Below are 18,812 nucleotides of genomic sequence, written 5' to 3'. Positions count from 1 at the left end.
CATGTTTTGATCTCAGTCCAATGTCCCCAGTCTTCCCACTGTGACACTGTGTGGGAAAAACAAACCAAACAACTCTTTACAAACTCTTTTGATATTTGTAGCTTATAAATACAATAAGGTGTAAAAGATCATCCTGTCACTTGCTTTGCATGCTATCCAAGCTGAGTCTATGTCCATCTGTCTTTCTATCTGTTTGTCTGTCCGTCTGTCCGTCCGTCCGTCCGTCTGTCTGTCTAGTGTCTGATGCCCAGGCTCTTCTCTTGTTCTCTGTCCGCTGTGTCTTTACCAACACCACCTTCCTTTCCGCTACCATTGGCTGTCTGGCTTGTCACCTCAGGACTGGAGAACAAAACAAAACAAAACAAAACAAAACAAAACAAAACAAAACAAAACAAGCAAAACATAATTATTGCTTAATTTGGTGAAATAAAGCTCAGAAAATAAAATCAAACACACACACACACACACACACACACACACACACACACACACACACACACACACACGCACAGTCTTGTATTTCTATCCTTGTGGGGACCGTCCATTGACTCCCATTCATGTCTAGCCCCTAACCCTGACCCTTACCCTAACCCTAACCCACACCACAATAAAGCCTAACCCTAAAGAAATGTTTTTGCACTTTTACTTTTTTCAGTAACAACAACATGGTCAAGAAAACACGGTTTCTCCTACTTAGGACCGGAAAAAGGTCCCCACAAGGCACGTCGTTTCACGTTTTGCTATCCTTGTGGGGACATTTGGCCCCAACAAGGATAGAAATACGAGAACACACACACACACACACACACACACACACACACACACACACACACACACACACACACACATATATTTGTTTACCATTGAATGACAGATGGTCTGTTGTCCTTGATGAGGTTGTTGAGTTTGTAGTAATCCAAAAATGTTCGGGCCACATTTCTGCCCAGCTTCATGTCTGAGGACAGTCAGTTAAGGGTAATTGTCTTTGGGCGAACCTTGGAAATTTAAAGAATTTTACAAATAGCAACAACAGACTGAATGCAAAAAAGAACATTTATAGGATTTCATGCAGGAATCATTTGCTAAATACGTATATCAACAGGTTCATTAAAAGTGTTGCACCTTTTTGGCATGTACATAATAATGCACATAAAAATTCACAATTTTCTCAGAAAAAAAAAATTCAAAGAGGAAGAGACTACAGGAACTCCTGAAGGGAGGAGAAGTCGTTCACCAGTGCCAGTCAGCTAGTACAGTTGAGTTATCAAGCTAACGATGTGACCATCCAAAGCTGAGAAGCCAATGACACGATTTCCTTCAGATGTTGTGGTTAGAGGCTGCACTGGTTTGAAGAAGTGTGACATTCAATTTTTAAGTGAATCAATGCACATCAGCAAAACAAGTCTGACAAGGAAAAATAGCAAAGTTGAATACTGAGTAAACTGAAAAAAAAAAACTTAGTCAAATGGAGTGGTTGATTGTTATTGCGCTCTGGTAGGATTTTGGTCAGTATGATATGTACTGATCTATAGAACAAGCTTATAAAAATATTCCCAGGACATTTCCAGCCTAATGTACTGCCTACTGCAATAGGTACTGCAAATATGGAAAAGTTCACATGGGGTTTTTGATGCAATGTAGAAACAAAATAAAAAGGAAAACAATATTTTAATGATGAACACTGCATTTGGATGTAAGATTTAATCCACAAAAATTGCACTCAGAATTTCTTTGCACATTAACATTCTAGAGTATGTTTTTATGAGCAGTAAATAACTTGATTACTGCAAAATTGACAACACACTTCTGAATTGAGCAAAACTAAATCTGCTCACTTTCACTCATCATATTCAGATGAACAACGTAGGTATGAATCAGGAAAAAGCAATTACTTATACAACAACAGTTCATTTAAATTCAGAGATGAGTACAGACATCAACCCCAACAGGATTGCCCCTTGCTACATTAAGCAAAAATCAATAACTGCACTGCTTTTATAAAACAGATGGGCATCTATGAGTGCTGTTGCTCAGTCTGTGGTCATTTTCCAGAGAGTCAAGTGGCGATGTCAATCAGGTTTACATAACAAAGAAATACCAAAATACTGATTTCCAATTCTGGTCTCAATCTCCAAGAAGAAAGCTATAGCAAGTACAGCTGAATGAGACTGATGTGTCAAACTAAAATAAATCTTACTGAGGGGTGTGTCCTGAACAAACACATCAGTATTGGCAGCTCATCCATCTGTCGGGCCATTCAGACATATCTCTGTTCTTTTTTGATCATCGCAAATCCATACACGCTCATACAAGCTGTCCATATAGATCACAACTCAAAAAGCCAAATCTATAACAGCTTTTCCTGTTTCTTGTTGCAATGAAGTTCGGCTACCTTCATTCCTCACCAGGCTGGAGCATAATTCAGCAACACAGAGACATAATCTGTCACCTCTGCTTGTCATTATCTTGTTGATACTCAGATATGACCCATCATCTGCTCAACTATCTGCCACAGCCGCTGATTGAAACAACTGGCAAAAGATTACAAAAACAACAACAATAGCGACAAAGACACATCCACATTTGGTCATTTTTATTATTTTTTCCAATTTCTTGGGATGATAAAGAATGACCTACGCTACATAAACTCTGGTTGCCATTACGGTGAAAAGTAATTGCCCGAAAGCTGTTAACTTGTAAACCATCCATCCATGATTTGAACAGGCCATCAGGGCTCACAGTTTTGGTTTTGCAGTTTGTCATTTGTCACCCCCCCCCCCCCCCCCCCCCCCCCCCCCCCCCCACCACCACCACCACCACACACACACACACACACACACACACACACACACAAACACACCCATTGTATAAATCTGTAAATATTCGTGGTAAGCTTTCACTCCATTCAGCAGTTTGTGACTCCTGAATCAGACCAAGGCCTGAACCAATGAAACTTTGCTCACATCCTGTATGTGCACATCACCTGCCAGTTAAGTTCTGAGGATTTGGCTTTCTATTGTGTAGTATTGACAGGATTTATGACAATTAGTACTTGTCATTTGCAATTGATTAAAAAAAGTTAAGTAATTTATGGTTCAAATTTTCTCGTGGATAATTCAAAAGAAAAGGAGGATAGAATTATTAGGTCTGGCCTGAATTGTTTTCAGGTGAGAGACACAGGTGGAATTGGGTTTATCGGCCTGACCAACCTTCCTGACAGCTGTTTCATGCAAGAATAGGAAGTGGGAAAGGGAAATACCATAACACCAAAAGAAGAGCTATGACTGCATTTTGCTGCAAGGCTAATTTACAAGAGAGATGCAGACATGATGCCAGAAAAATAAGTACAAACTTTACATTTTTGCACTCCTGGTTCTCTCATCCTGAAGTCAATGGGTTTTTCCTGGTAGAAACAGAGTTTGTCTTTATCACAGGATTGGCAGTTTTTAAACTTTTATCCTCCAGCATAAAAAAATGTCAGTAAATGCACCACTTGAGACTTTTGAAGATTTTATGTACATTTTAAAAGATAGCTGCTGGATGAGGCAATATAGTATTGTGCTGAACATGGACGAATACACCACAACAGGCAATTTACACTCTTACAAACCATTCAACCCGAAAGTCTCCATATTGTGGTATAACTTGTTTATGGCATAACAATAGCTTTCAGTGCCATAGGTTTTGCAATCAAGACTAAAATAAAAACAAACAACAAAAAACAGCAGAAGATTATCCAGATTAACTTGTACTGTAATATTTCAATATGTACTAAAGCAGCAGATGAGCATTAAAAAAGGAGGTGAATAATTATACCCACACCATTGACCATTAAATTGTCATTCAATGTGTGCAGTAATTTTGGGATAAACTCAAAGTTCAGTGTCATCCTGAAAGGCAGTTCAAGGTGTGTGAATGTGTGGACTGAACTGTAAAACTTGCAATAACTGGTAGAAACTTAATTTATTTGCTCTAAGCCTGCCACAGACATTTTGCTTTTGAGATGGAAGTGAGCCAGTCAGCCAGAAGTCTTGCTGTGATCATGGCTGAAAGTATTTAATGGTGTTATTGAGGACATAAAGTGATATAAACTCATAAATGTGCATTTTCAAGATGAAACACACACTCACATTTACATATAAGTATATAAACAAGTATAAAGCTTCTATGTGTCCTTGATGTCTTCACTTTGACCTCTGGAAAGTTTGGTGTTTTTCTTCAGTTCTCTGTCATCAGCAGAGCTCGATGCCAGTCCTGAGCTCTTTGGCCAGGCACGATCAGCGACAAAAATATCTCCCAGACCCCACCACGCGCAGATGGCCTCTCAGCTTGGCTTGTCACGACTCATCGTCTATTACAGAAGGTTATTTTGATGGACGGTAAGCATCTGAAGGAGAATTTCCTCCATGGGGTAAACAGTCAAAGATACAGAGGATGCCCTGACAACTGCCTGGCATTTTGCGGGGGAAACCGTGGTGTCTGGAAGGAGGCTGTTGCTGCAGCAGGAAGTGATGTGTGCGTGAGCCAGAGAACAGTCAGAGTGCTGCAGTTCGGATTAAAGTGGTGGGTGGTAATGAATATATGCAGAAAAGCAGCTTCAGCCACTTCAGTACACATCTGTTGAATTATGACAGAAACTAATATTGTTTATATTGTGTCATCAGCATCACTGGCTCCCAAAGCATTACCATTTTTATTGTGTAATCATGATCAATCATTGCAGAGGTCACAGAGGGTTGAGTATGCAGCCTGTCAGCATCTTGGCTGCCTGTCACTGAGGTGTGTGATGTGTATTCTTTAACATCTCAGTACACATAATGCTCTTGTCTGATCAATAGCAGGTCACTGTCATGGCTCAAGGGCATGTCAGCCTAGACACTGATGAGATATGGGACATGTGAGACAAAAAGGTGTGTGTGAGTGTGTGTGTGTGTGTTGGGGGGGGGGGGGGATGTCCATGACTTGTTTACTGCAGCTGTTTGCTGTCAGCACGGCATTTAGTGGTTTTCACCACCAAGTCTCTGTTGCGTGGTCCTTCCAGACAGACAGACAAGGTGACAAACAGACGACAAGGCCCCTAGTGGCAAAAAAGAACAAAGCGCGCAGCAAATGCTGTCTAGATAGGACGGGAGTTAACAAGGAGACAAGCAAAGGGACATTCAAGTCATCAATAAAGGCCAGTGACAGGTCCTGTCACTGCACTGACACACAGGGAACTAATTATCAATGCTAATTAAGAGGCTAGTCAACAACAGCAATACAGAAAGGGGCATTTTTGTCCCCAGTAGCAAATTAACAGAGTGAAAGACCTCACGTCCTGAAGCCCAGAGGGACAAACAGGGGCCGATTTAAATCCCAGACAGGAGGAACTTTCACTGTCAAGGAGACAAACTTTGAAAGTTTTATGGCAAAATGAAAAAAGTTCACACCAGGTTTCTTCCAGGTTTCTTACAAATTATGCACAACAGCAATATTTTCTCAGCTATGTTCCACTGAATGCCAATGGATCCTGCATACGGATTGTACTTTTCATATCACTTATTTTTTTTCTTTATTGGGGTTTCACTTATTTTCTGTTTTGCAATAATTTGTTTCTCTGTTGATAGGTGTTCAAGAAGGAGAGGTATAGCAAAATATAAAGAAAACAAAAATATACGTTAACACAAACTTATCCGATGGCATATGAATTACAGCTTCAAGACTGTCTTTTTGTTCTTTCTTATTGCTGTTATTAATCCTTTATGTGTGCATTTTATAGTCTAATAACCAAAGAGATTAAAAATAAAAAACAAATTGGAAACAACAATAACTCCATGCACAAACCTTTCAATACAATATCTTGATAATCTGTTGATTTTATGACTTGGTGTCTGTATTGTAAAATATTCAAATGACTCTCTACGATTCTCCAGATAACTGCAGGACTGCACAGATTGTCTCCCAGTCACAAGGTTGTAGGTTCGATATCCCATCATTGCTTGTCCATATGCTGAAATGTCCTCTAAGATCCACGCATAGCTCTTAATGGAGATTGAGTGTCCTGAATGGCATTGGTGTGTGAATGGATGAATGGCACCAATGATGAGACTGCTGAAGCAGTGAAAAAATGTGCAATATAAGAAAAGTCCATTTAACTTTTTCAGTGATAAAACTTTGATGCCTTTAACTCTGAAACTTCAGCTGACATTTCTCTGTCCTTTACCTTTTACTCTTCTGCTGGTAGATCCATTAATTTCAGGCGGTGTTATTTTTTCACTATGGCTTTTTGTGGTTATTTCTTCATGGACTCTCCAACACTGCCAGAGAAAGCATGAACACAAACCGGACACCGAACATATTTAATTTTACATGATTCCAACTTACTTCACAACTTGTTTTTGATTGCTTCAGCTATTAGCCTGGTAAAATTCAAATGTCTGAGCTGCGCTCTTTCTGCCGTGGGAACGATTTACATTTTCCTCAGCTCTTGCACAAACATTATTTCAAACTTTTTCAGACTTTCTGTGAACATCAGCCTTATCAGCGTACACAAGGAGCATGGAAACACAGCTGCAGGTGTGTGTTTGTGCATTCTTGTGAATACTCATGTGAAGACACCTGTTCATCTGAGCATGGCAACAATATTTGTGCAATCATCTGTGTGTGTAGATGTGTCTCTGTGTGCGCTTGCTTGCTTGCATATGTGAGCACCAATCCATTTGTGCATGTCTGTGTGATATGATGTGCATGATGTGTGGTAGTGAAGCATATTTGCCTCTAAGCTATATCATCTGCATACTTGTCACAGTCTGTCCACTGGGTGTCAGGTGCACTGATGCATACTGTGTTCGAGCAGCAAGTCTGATATTCATGGTATCCCACTGTTATACTGTTATATTGAGAGGTGCGTGATAACTGCTGATAATCTGACAGACATCAATCCTCGTAGAACGGAGTGAGGAGTGTCTATTATCCTGTTTGAGTGCGTGCACATTCAACATTTATACTAGTCACAGCTCGGGCTGGTAATGCGTGATGCAGCATTTGCTATTGTCACAGAATCTTTCTAACACAATAACAATGGCCCCTTTTTCAGTATTCGTTTATCTGCCTTTGATTTGGGAAAGAAAACAAGAATATTAGCTTTCAGAGATGGAGTCCATCCTGAATAGTTTTTACACGCACACATGCATGCACGCACGTGCGTACTTCCACAGACAATTCATTGACTTAGATTAATTTCCCTGTCCTATTCTAAACCTAGCAGTAACTACCAATCCCAGCCCTTTTATTAACCTTAATCCATCCCCACTCCCAACATGTTTTTACATAAATGTAACACCTTGCTAGGAACACGCAAATGGAATGATTTTCCAGTTGCTAACGTCATTTTTGTACCCTCAAGGGCAACAGTTCTCCTTCATTTGAAAACAAATGTATTTCCATAACAGTAATACATTTCCTTGCGCACACAATCACACACAGATGCATGACATATGCCAGCACGCATACATGTAGATGCAAGCATGTAGGTGCACGAACACGCACACACAAAGGTACACACTCAAAACATCAAGGTGCGTTTTGAACAAAATCCCAGATTCTTTCAACCATGATTCATTTCACTTTTCACTTCAAACCGGCCTAGATGAGAGGAACCCTTTCAAAAAAATGTGGTTACATGCTACACAAACATGAAACACAAACATGTGTATATATATGTATATTACATATATGTGTGTGTGTGTGTGTGTGTGTGTGTGTGTGTGTGTGTGTGTGTGTGTGTGTGTGTGTGTGTGTGTGTTCGAAGTGATCTATTGTGCTTTTACACATTTTTTAATCTCATAAATTTTTAACTAAAAATGTGTTTCATGTAATGTGGTCTAAGTTGATTTAATTAGATTTGCTTGTTTTTATTTGTGTTTGCTTATTTCACTGACTTCGTTCACAAATGGCTTCAGACTGCTGTGAACGACACCATTTAGCTTGTTTAAAAAGAAAGACTGCAGCTATGCAAAAGATGTTGAGGCTGGTTTAAATGGCTTGGTTCTCGTGGCAGAATCAGTGCTGTTGCCCAAAAGAGAGATGCTGAGATGAGTCGATATGCAGGTTATATGTACGTATATAAGTCTATGTCAATGGGTATTTGATATTGTTAATGGAGTTCAATGATATAAAAAATCCTGTAAACCCAGGACAGGATGGCGGAGATGGCTGAAATTTACTTTTACAGAAATTAAAGTAGTCTGTGAGGATAAAAGAAGCACGCCCACATACATACATACACACACACACACACACGCGCGTGCGCGTGCGCGCGCGCGCGCGCAAACACATGCATGCACACACACAGGTGCTGAATAGTTAGAGGACAAAGAGAAGCCAGAAACACAATAGAGGTTGTTCCTGCTGTTTCAGAGAAGAGGATTCTCAGCTTGAGTAGATGATATAATGAGCTGTTATGTTCTCTGTGATGAGATGAGAGGAAAGGACAGCGTAAAGGAGAGGAGGACATGAGAGGAGTCGAGAAATCAAAAAAAAAAAAACAAAAAAAAAACAAATGCGGACACTTGCACACACATTGCATTACACATTTTTTCTGAGCACCTTCAAACTGTGACAAAAGTCTTGATAGTGAGAAAGGTTAAGATTTCAATTTTGTTGGCAACATGTCACAGCAGTGAGGAGGTGAGTCAGGACAGATGAAAGGGTAAGGGCGATATTTTCAGAGGGTGGTAGAAGTTAGAGGCTCAAGTTATTATTTATTTGTGATCTATTAGTTTGGTGGGCGGTGTGTGTGTGTGTGTGTGTGTGTGTGTGTGTGTGTGTGTTTTTTCAGGTGAGAAAAGTGGAAGGGAGTGTGGGAGGTGGTGGTGGGGCAGATGCTAAAGGTCTCTGTTGATGATTTGCACGCTCCATCGAGCTGACTGCTGGGGCGTATAAAGTGACATGGTCTGTTCCTTCAACCTGCCTGACCCCAATCTCCACTCTACACCGGGTCCCTGTGCTGCATACCCACCCTGTGGAGCTCCATCTCCTCTGACCCCTCCCTCCTCACGACGTAGCACGAACACGCACCTCTGAAAAACAAATAAGAACACCTCTGAACAGACCTGAGGTGTCTCATTATTTGACCTTCAGATGATATCTTACCACAAAAAACTGGCAATAATTTGATTTTCCTTTGTCTTATCTGACTACAAATCCAGTCTCACCCCCTCAAGTGAAATCACTAAAGGGGGCGGTGGAGTTCAGCGGAATTTGTTATGCACTGTTTGCTCAGAATAAAGCACCAGCCTCTCTAATGTAATGTCACTTGTGAGTGCATTGGTTCCCCATGTGTATGCACATGCCTGGCCTTTCTTTTAAGCATTACCAGTGCAATGCAATCACCCTGCAATCCTTTTCTGATAAGCACTAAAGTAATTGGATTGAAGAAAATAAACATGTGGAGTCGTAAGTGAGTTAGTAAGAGAACCATTTTTCATTCAGTTTTTTTTTTTTTTTTTTTTTTTAATCATTATTCTCAGTATGCTTATTTGGACTATTTTAAAATATTATCATGAAATTGACCCGTAATATGTGTAGAACGGGTCTTTCATGTACTCATAAATCATGCAGAGCTTGGTTCACCAAAGGTGGGAACAGATTTTGCCAGAGACTGTCACTAGAGGGCACTAGGGTTTCGTCTATTTCCCCCTACCACTCTACCTGCAAAGTATCTGTGTGAGAGCGCATAGTTTTCATATGTAGGGTCCTTATCATTCTCTCAAAATCTCTCTCGCTCCCTCTTCTCAGTCACTTTATCGGTAAGATCAGACCGCCATCGGCCAGCTCTCAGGAGCTCTTCAGACCCGAGAAGGTCAGACGAAGGAAAACTTCCTCCAGTCTGGCTCCATTAAGGCACCTGTGACCTTCGAGTTTGTATGTGTACACTGCTGTGCACGTGAGTGTGTGCCCGGATGATTGTAGTTTACAGGGATTTTGTTTGTTCCATTGTTTAATGAAATCAAAGCTTGAACTGCGCAAACACGCACACACACACACACACACACACACACACACACACACACACACACACACACACACAGACACACACACGCACACACACACGCACGCACACACAGCTCTACATATGCCAACACAAGCCTCTTTCTCCTCTCTCTTTTGTAAATGAAATCAATAGATGCGGCTATCACATCCCTATTCTGTCACTGCACATCTGTCGCAACAAGAGGCAACAAAAGAGCAACATGTTTTCCTAGTGAGTACACATGACCTCACACACACACACACACACACACACACACACATGCGCACGTTAAAATAATAACTCCAATGTGAAAACGACATCAGTTGGCTTGATTTCAGTGGGAGATTGTTGCTGCAGGAACCTTGCGTGTGTTTATTTGTCTGACAAGAAGAGATGAAAAATTAAAAGACATCACTGAAGCTTTCAACACTTTGAATCATATCTTTCCTTTCCACACAGCGACTGCACACAGTGAAGGATACATGTCTCCTCAGTGTAGGGCACGGGAGCGGTGCTGCCAGCTGTCATGTAGCTGTAGAAGGACACCTCCAGAGTGTAGCAGTAGGATGTATCATCAAGGAGACCACCAAGGAAACGCCTACCGGTGCCAGCCTTCACCACGTCACGGTTAAAGGAGGTGTTGGACTAAACAAACACAGAAAAACACCTCCAACTGAGACACTGGAGTTTATGAATTTGGGCTCATTGATTGAAGTTTTTAGTTAATCAATAATGTCTCTTTGTATCCAACTCTCAGGAAGCTTGAGTTAGTGGATGATTAGGCTGAACTACAACTAATAAAGCCAAAAACCACTTTTAAACCCGACTTACCGTTGGACTAATAATATCCTGAAAAACTTTCTCTAATCTGAAATGGCAAAATTTTGAAAATACATTCTTGCCAGATGCCAAACAGATGCTAAATATAGGTCTACATAAGGCTGAAATGCTAATTCTCCACGTAAAACAAAATAAAGCTGAAACTATGCTAAAGAAAAATAACCCCACACAACAACAAACAATCTGATTTACATAGATATGTGTATTTTATTGTCTTACTGTGTGTGTGTGTGTGTGTTTTTAAATGTGGAACAACAAAAGGACAAAAACAGTTTGGCTGAGATGTTTTCGCGTGAGTGACAATTCAGGCTCTGTCAAGCCACAACATCTAGAAAACCTACATAAATTTGAAATTAAAGTATAAGACAAACTTCAGCAGAGATGATACAAATTTAAATATGACACCTCAAAACTGCTGAGTGTCCAACTATACAGCTTGCCTGACCTCCACCCTCTCTGTCTAGCTGACTGTCAATAATGTCAGTGGTACAGGTTTTCGAGTTCCAGTTTTTGTGCTATGACAAAACTCAGAACACAGATTTATTGGTGCTTTACACATCTTTCAGTTGTAGAGTTGTAGATTAAATATGCCTCACATGCTTGTTTGCGAAACAATCCATCCTGTCACATTCATGCCAATGTGACAGCGTTCATGCAGTACATGAACATGCACAACGGAAGAGCCTATGACTGTTGGGGGGGATGAAATATGAACATCACCTTGAATTTGAATAGCAAAAGAACCTCTGCTCTGATCTGGTTTGCAGCTGGCTTGCCAAAATAAATTTAGCAAAGTCAATCAAAGAAAAATCTTTTGTTTGTTTTTCTCATTATGAGCAAGTACTACGACAGTATGACTATAAATGTAAAATGTAACAATACATTGGAAGTTGGTCATCATATAAAAACAGAGCAAAATTTTGGATAGAGTAATTAGTAATAATTTGTATTTTATTGGGGTATAGCGGCCACATATTTCTATACTTTCCCAAAAATTACATAAAAATATGAATCGCTTTGGAAAATACTGTCGCTTTAAACAACTAAGAATGACAGAATTATTACCATTTATACAGTAATGTCACTTTACAGAGGTTTACAACTTCTCTCGGCTCTGCTTCAGTTCCTCTGAAACGGTTTACCATCAGAACTCTTATCAGCATGCTTTTTAGCAAAAAAATAAAATAAAATATTGAAATCAACTTCATGCTACCTGTCAATCATCATACAGCAGTCAAAAGCTCCTTTACAAACTACAAGGATCATTTAGCTGTTAATGAGCCAGATTCAATTTCCAAGAAAACTGAAAAAAAAACTGAAGAAATGCTAATGTGGGACCAAGTACAAATAAGCAGATGTTTTCTCATAAGTTTGCTCCATCAACTATCAATAAAAGCTTAATATATGTCTTCATTATAGATTATTCATGCTGCCCTTGTATATGCTAAAAGTCTGGTCTTCAAAGTTTTAAATAAGAAGTTTAAGTATTTCAGGTGCAGTGAAGCTACTCAGCCAAATTAAATGAAGCTATAACAATTTCTACTGACCTTTCTGTGAATTGACGAGTGAAAGGTAAACTCTCAGTTGTTAGAAGATACAAGATCATTGAAATACCATGCTGACATTTTTGTTTAATCAAATCCAGCATTGTGGTGGAGTGCTCAGAAGCTGTCACTGCCTTGAAAATCTGAGCTGATGTGGCCTTTTACTGTGGAGGTTGCATGTTCTCCCTGCACACTATAACAGTTCACAATCCAAAGACATGCTTGGAAGTTAATTGGCAATTGCTCATGGGCAATTGTTCATGGATCCAAATTTCCATTCGTCAATCGTCTGTACCGGCTTTATCTAGACTGCATTTGTTGGGAGCCTGTCACAGCTAACAATGCTGAAAGGCCAGGTGCAGAGTGGACAGATCGCCAGTACATCACAGGACTGTCACAGACAGACAATCTCACACTCAGGAGCAATTTAGAGTTATCATTTAGCCGAATGTACATGTTTTTACAATGTAGAAAGAAGCCCAAATCTCTGAACAAACATTTGCAGATCCAGGAAGGAATGGCACAGTCCTGATAAGTGCACTAATTGGGCGTACAATGTAATTTTGAAAGCACATAATTTTCTGTAAGCAATGGGACTCAGAGGGAAATGAATGGATGGAGGGATGAATGGATGGATGGACGGACTGTCGGATGGATGGATAGATGAACGGATATGTTTGTGAACCTGGTTGTTCACTCAGAAACTTGCAAAAAGCAGCTTTTTAACAAGTTCATACAATGTTATTAGGAGGACTGGCTGTAAATGGTCAGAGCAGAAAAAACCCCCCATCTATTTTAGGTTTGAGTGTGTCAGCTGTAATACAAAAATATGATGCTGTCTTGGGAGGAGTGTGGAAAAAGTTTCCATTCACTGTCACTCCACTCTGCTGCAGCGAGAGTTGCCTTGTGAAAATGCAGACTTGGTGGCCACCAGTGGGACTTTGCCAAGATTGCGTTGTGCTGCTGCTGCTGCACTGGGCTTTAGGTAGTGCTGAATGGGCAGAGGGACAAAAGCACAGTAAGGGAGATGACCCCAGGGCCAGCTGTCACACAAGCAATACAGAGAAAAGAGAGTGAAACAGAATTCTCCTGAAATAGCATTTTACTTGTCCTGCGTGCAACATACCTTATAGCCACAGACAATGAGTGACATTTCCATACGTGTGTGTGACCATCTGCCTGTCTTGGCTACTCTCTGCATCCAGGTTGGTGCTGAGTGTCAATGGGCAATAAAGGTTATTCTTTATGATGTGTGCAAGTGGCTGTGCTATGAAATGCCACTGTCACTGAGAAAATGAAGGTCAGCGGAAGGTACACAAGGCTGAGTGGAAACAGTTTGGTGGATAATGTGTCTGCGTGAAAAGGTGTTTTTAGGTTCTGCGTGTGTGGCAGGATGAGGGAGCTGCACTGCCACTGGACGGCTGCTTCCTCCAACACTGTTTTTTGCTTTTTTCTTACACTAATTTTCCAATATATTTATTTACTTTTTTGTTTCCTCCTAATTTGTCCCATTCAGGATTTTCATAGATAAGTTGGCGTGAGTTCCCATGACTCAGAATCTGTCAGAGAGGAGACTGGAGAATAGAGAGTGCCCTGAGTAGGCGGGGTCATCCTGGATCTTTGTGGCCCATCGAAGAAAGCGGCTGGAGTTGATCTCCTCGAGGCATGGTAGTCAGGAGCCGATGATCCACTGAGTTGTCCTTATGGCCCGCTGCACTTTTGTTTATTGTCAAATGCCATGCAACTTGCATACCACAATGTAAATCCATCGGTCAGAACACTCTCTATTGTGCAGTGGACCTCGGAGATTGTGAGTGGCCACATTACCGGAGGGAGAGGTCCATTTTGCAGACACCATAGCTTGTTTGGCTTGACTGCCCTCCGACGCCAATTGATGTTCTCCTGCAGTTTTGCAAGTAACCGCCTGGTGTATGCTGCAGTTGTGCTCAGATTAGTCATGTCATCCATGCATGCTTTCTTCTTCTACAAACCAATGTCTTGAACATTCTGTCGAAATTATCTCACTGCTAATATGTCTTTGTGGTTTGACTTGTGTCTGTCGGGGGTCCGTGCAGTTCCATTTCCCCTCACTCAAATCTGACAGATGCGTTTTCCTACAGTCCCAACTGTAACGCAAATCCATGTATTCACCCCACGAAAGTAGCTTCTGCAGTATAAAGATTCAACTGCCGGTTGTTTTGATAATATTACCGTGGGCAATAAAGTAGCTTGCTGAATACCACATCACCAACATTAGCTGAAATAAGGCTATTTCATGTTGTTTCTGGAGAAACGTTGGGCTTGAACCTGGCTCTGGTTTTTGTGTGTCTGTTTCTGTGACTTACAAAGGAGAAGTCTGGTGCGTTTTGGCACAGCAGCCTGGGGAAGACAGCCTGTCTCTGGACACGCTCTTCATCCTCAAACACGTTGCCGTACATGAAGCCATTCAGCATGGTGGAGTGGGCATGGACATCAATGTAGAACTCCAAACTAACCCTCTGATGGAGGAAAAGAGGAAGAGAACAGAGGGACAGGGAAAAGACAAAAGGTAAAAAAAAAAAAAACAACAACAAACAAACAAAAAAAGAAAAAAAACAGCAGGTTAGCTGTGAAGATTTTCTGTCAGTTAGCAACAGTCCACATCAGAGTTTCTCCTTTGAGAAAAAAAAGGAACGACCCTTTCTTGACTCGGGGGAAAATTTTCCGGAGAGAAGCTTTCACCCATGGGACCTGACAGAGAATGGACGAGGAAAACACTTATACCTGAAAAGAGCTAACCAACCACACATAACTTCAATCAGGCTGTCCTTCTGAAAGGCTGAAGGGCACACCTTCAACAGACACACAACCTGGAGTGCAGTGTAAGCACAGACACACACACACACACACACACACACACACACACACACACACACACACACACACACACACACACACACACCGAGGTGTCTGCAGATTCATCACATAACCCAAACTTATTTATCAGGTTAATATTGACTTCATATTGAGCGTGTAATGTCTTTTCTCTCCCGTCTGCTCTGTGCAAAATGGATTTGATAAGATTGGTGTCTCTTGCTTGTGTGTGGTATCACTCGGTCCACTCACACACACTTTCATCTTCTCATATAAATAGATGACAAATGTTCCAATCTTTATCAATAACCTTCACTATAAGGTCAATGACACACACAGTTTGACAAGAAGAGCAAATAAATGTTTTTATCACAAACAAAAATGTTTAAATCCCCAGTTTGTGCTTACTTAGCTTCATATACAATATAGTCAATACAGTCTCAAATTGTTTTTCTCAACACAGAATATACATCTTAATGGGTCTAACCTCAAACTGCTGAGAAACACTGATACCTTTTCAAGTATGTATACTGGTTGGACAGTAAATTAGCTACAGTTTTATTGTCTGATTCAATGCAAAGGTCCTGCCATAAATCCTGACTTTACCAAGGTAATAACACTCAGTTTTGCGTGAGGCCATCAGAGAGGTTTAAATTTTAACATATGTTAAGCTTGTATTTTTCTGTTATGCTGACCTGCCCTGCATTAAAATTGAGAAAACATTTTTACTCTTGTCCACTGCTAATAAAAAAATTTAATAGGAAATAAGGAATTAATATTTGTCAAATGTTCAATAAAATGTTCAAATACTGCCTTATTATTAATACAAAATTAAAGTAAAAACAAAGCTATTTGCAAAGATTCTGATTTGGGTAAGTTTTTTTTTTTTTTTTTTTTTAACAAATTCTGAGCACTGATGTATACAAACACCGATACAACCTCCTTTGTTTTCCTGTATAAATGCTGCATGCCTTTGATCACATTAATGATAGTGTAACAATTTGCTTATTTAATCCCCAAAAATAAGTCATTTCAATTCTTGAAACCCAAATCCCAATTCTAAACAGGTAATAACAGGAAGCTTGACACAGTAGATAAACCTTAAAGATGAAAAAAAAAAACCTCTTTACTTCAGCAGTCATAAACTGGTTCTGACAAGGGCAGGCTCAACACAAGACCCCCACCAACACCGGCAGCAAACACTCACACCTTACAACCCTTAACTCAGGAGTAACACCCTCCTTTTGGCCTCGTCTCTCTATCTGATCACTTCCCCTTCTACATCCTCTTCTCCCTCTTTATCGCATTCCCTCCCGCCTTCTCTCATCTGCTCATTAAAGATTCAGCATCACACCTTGTTCCCTGTGGGTCATAAAGGGGAGAAGGGGATGGGAAGAATGAGAGGATGGAAAAAGAAGCAGGAGAAGATGGGAGAAACAAAGGCGGATAAAAGACAAAGGTAGAAAGCATAGCATGCAGCTGTGGCAGAGTGTGTGTGTGTGTGTGTGTGTGTGTGTGTGTGTGTGTGTGTGTGTGTGTGTGTAAAAACATCGAGAAGGGTTTGCAAACAGAGAGGAATAAGTACATAAAGACAAACAGAGAGAGGGGAGAGCGATAGAGAGAGGCATAGAGAGACATAGAGATGTGTGTAGAGAGATTGGCAGGAGAGCGAGAGAGAGAGAGACAGAAAGAGGGAGGGAGAGAGAGAGAGAGAGAGAGAGAGAGCGAGAGAGAGAGAGAGAGAGTGAGAGAGGGAGAGAGAGTAAAGCGGTGCTTGGGCGGCCCCAGCGACGCAGTGTGCCTGTATTTGAAATTCCGCTCACAGCCATAGCAATTTCCTGGCCGTGGCTGTGCTGTCAGCTGCTTGGCTGGCTGGCGGTGAAATATGGTGGCTGGGAGTCGGCCGCTAGCAGCCCCCGACAACCTGATGGATGGAGCCCCAGAGGAGAGGAACAGCAGCAGGAGAAGGTGGGGTGGAGTGGGATAGGAGCTGGTGGAGGGAGAGAAAGAGAAACAACAGACAAACAACAACAAAAAGAAACAGGAAGAGGGGAAAAAAAGAAATGCTAAATGCAACCGACTGTGCAGTGGTGGTGATCGAAGAGAGACAGAGGGAGAAATAACGCAAGAAAGGAGTTGGGACAACAATTTAAAATAAACGGGGAAGGTGTAATAATAAACAGGGTCAGAAATATGAAGCACAGGAAGAGGGGATGGTAATGAAAGGGGCGGATCAGACAGAAAGAGAAGTTTCAAGAAACAGCTAGGGTCTAGACGAGGGAAACTGGCCTAATAATCTCCTGGGTGGCCTCCAGGTAACGCAGGGGTGGAGGGGGGAGAAGAAAAGGAGGAGGGGACAAACTGAGTTGGACTGGAGGATGGTGGACAAGCACATTATCAAAACTGGCAGCCGGGGTGAGGCTCAGGGGTTAACTGGCTGTTGCACATCGACAAGTGGTAAAGGCAAAGGATATGTCTGCAGATGAAGACCAGTTCCTTTATTTAAACCAAATTCATTTAATCAGATTCTGTCATAAAGGTAGAAACTTTGTGTACTACAGGACCAAATGTAGGCTTTATGAATGCTTGTATTTTTTCTTGTAATTCAATCACAACTTTGAAAAATTCTATAGGGATAGCTGGAGAACCCTCTCATTGCCCCCTCCCCCATTTCCCCCACGTCCCCAACAAAATCAACCGTACCAAACTGTGTGTGCAAGTACAAATGTATGTACGCATGTACATAATACACAAGTACAAACATACATACATACATACATACATACATTAACATACATACGTTAAAAGTACATTAATTCATCTTCTGTACCGCTGATCCTTCTCAGGGTCATGGGGTCACAGGGTGCTGGAGCCAATTCCAGCTACTTATGGGTGAGGGCAGGCTATAAGTTAAAAAAAAGTTTAGAAGTAAAATTTCACAATAAAAAATATCGAATGCTTGAAACCTGCAGGTTTCGAATATTTCACAATTTTTTATTGTGGTGTTCTATGATTGTAGATTTTTTTTTACGGGCTTTGTAGAGATATTTCTATAGAACAATGAAATGATCATGAGGACAAAGGGACTTTGAACTTTACCGACCAACGTGTGGCAAAATTTTTAATTATTTGAAAGCATGTTGCAGAGGATGAAACACACGCACGCATGCGCACACGCGCGCGCGCACACACACACACACACACACACACACACACACACAGTGTTGCATTTGTACATCAACAACTCACATACATGAATACAAAGATGTGGAGACGTTACGTCTGGCCGAGCTTTCATATACATGTATACATTGACACAATGACAGGGAGGTAAGGTCAGCTCGCACATTAGGCAATATCGGCAAACGCAAATGCTAAGGGCACCATGACCACCAGGGGGCACCATGAAATCCGCAAAAAAATCCCTTCCAATATTGTAACACTGACAGAGCCTGCTATAAATGGCTCACTGAGCCTTGTATAGAATTCAGAACTCAGATTTACTTAAAGACAAATGCATCATACAACATAGACTGGTGAGGCTGGCTGCAACATCCCTGTCA

At 41.0% G+C, this 18,812-nt stretch overlaps 1 protein-coding gene across 1 annotated transcript in view; it reads right to left on the bottom strand.

Annotated features, from left to right (window-relative positions):
- Positions 1 to 206: 206 nt before the first annotated feature.
- LOC115382053 (cytosolic carboxypeptidase 6-like) overlaps positions 207 to 18,812 on the bottom strand; it is a 34,122-nt gene continuing 15,516 nt past the window's right edge. The window contains exons 6-9 of the mRNA XM_030083696.1: positions 14,742 to 14,894; positions 10,495 to 10,657; positions 862 to 955; positions 207 to 339 (exon numbers count right to left, since the gene is read on the bottom strand). Coding sequence (XP_029939556.1) covers positions 234 to 339; positions 862 to 955; positions 10,495 to 10,657; positions 14,742 to 14,894 — 516 coding nt within the window. The 3' untranslated portion in view covers positions 207 to 233. The remainder of the gene's footprint in view (positions 340 to 861; positions 956 to 10,494; positions 10,658 to 14,741; positions 14,895 to 18,812) is intronic.

This window comes from Salarias fasciatus, chromosome 23 (genome assembly GCF_902148845.1).
Source record: "Salarias fasciatus chromosome 23, fSalaFa1.1, whole genome shotgun sequence".
In the NCBI taxonomy this organism is placed as follows: Eukaryota; Metazoa; Chordata; class Actinopteri; order Blenniiformes; family Blenniidae; genus Salarias; species Salarias fasciatus.
The sequence above is the reverse complement of the archived record's forward strand: the minus strand, read 5'-3'. Positions and strand labels throughout refer to the sequence as shown.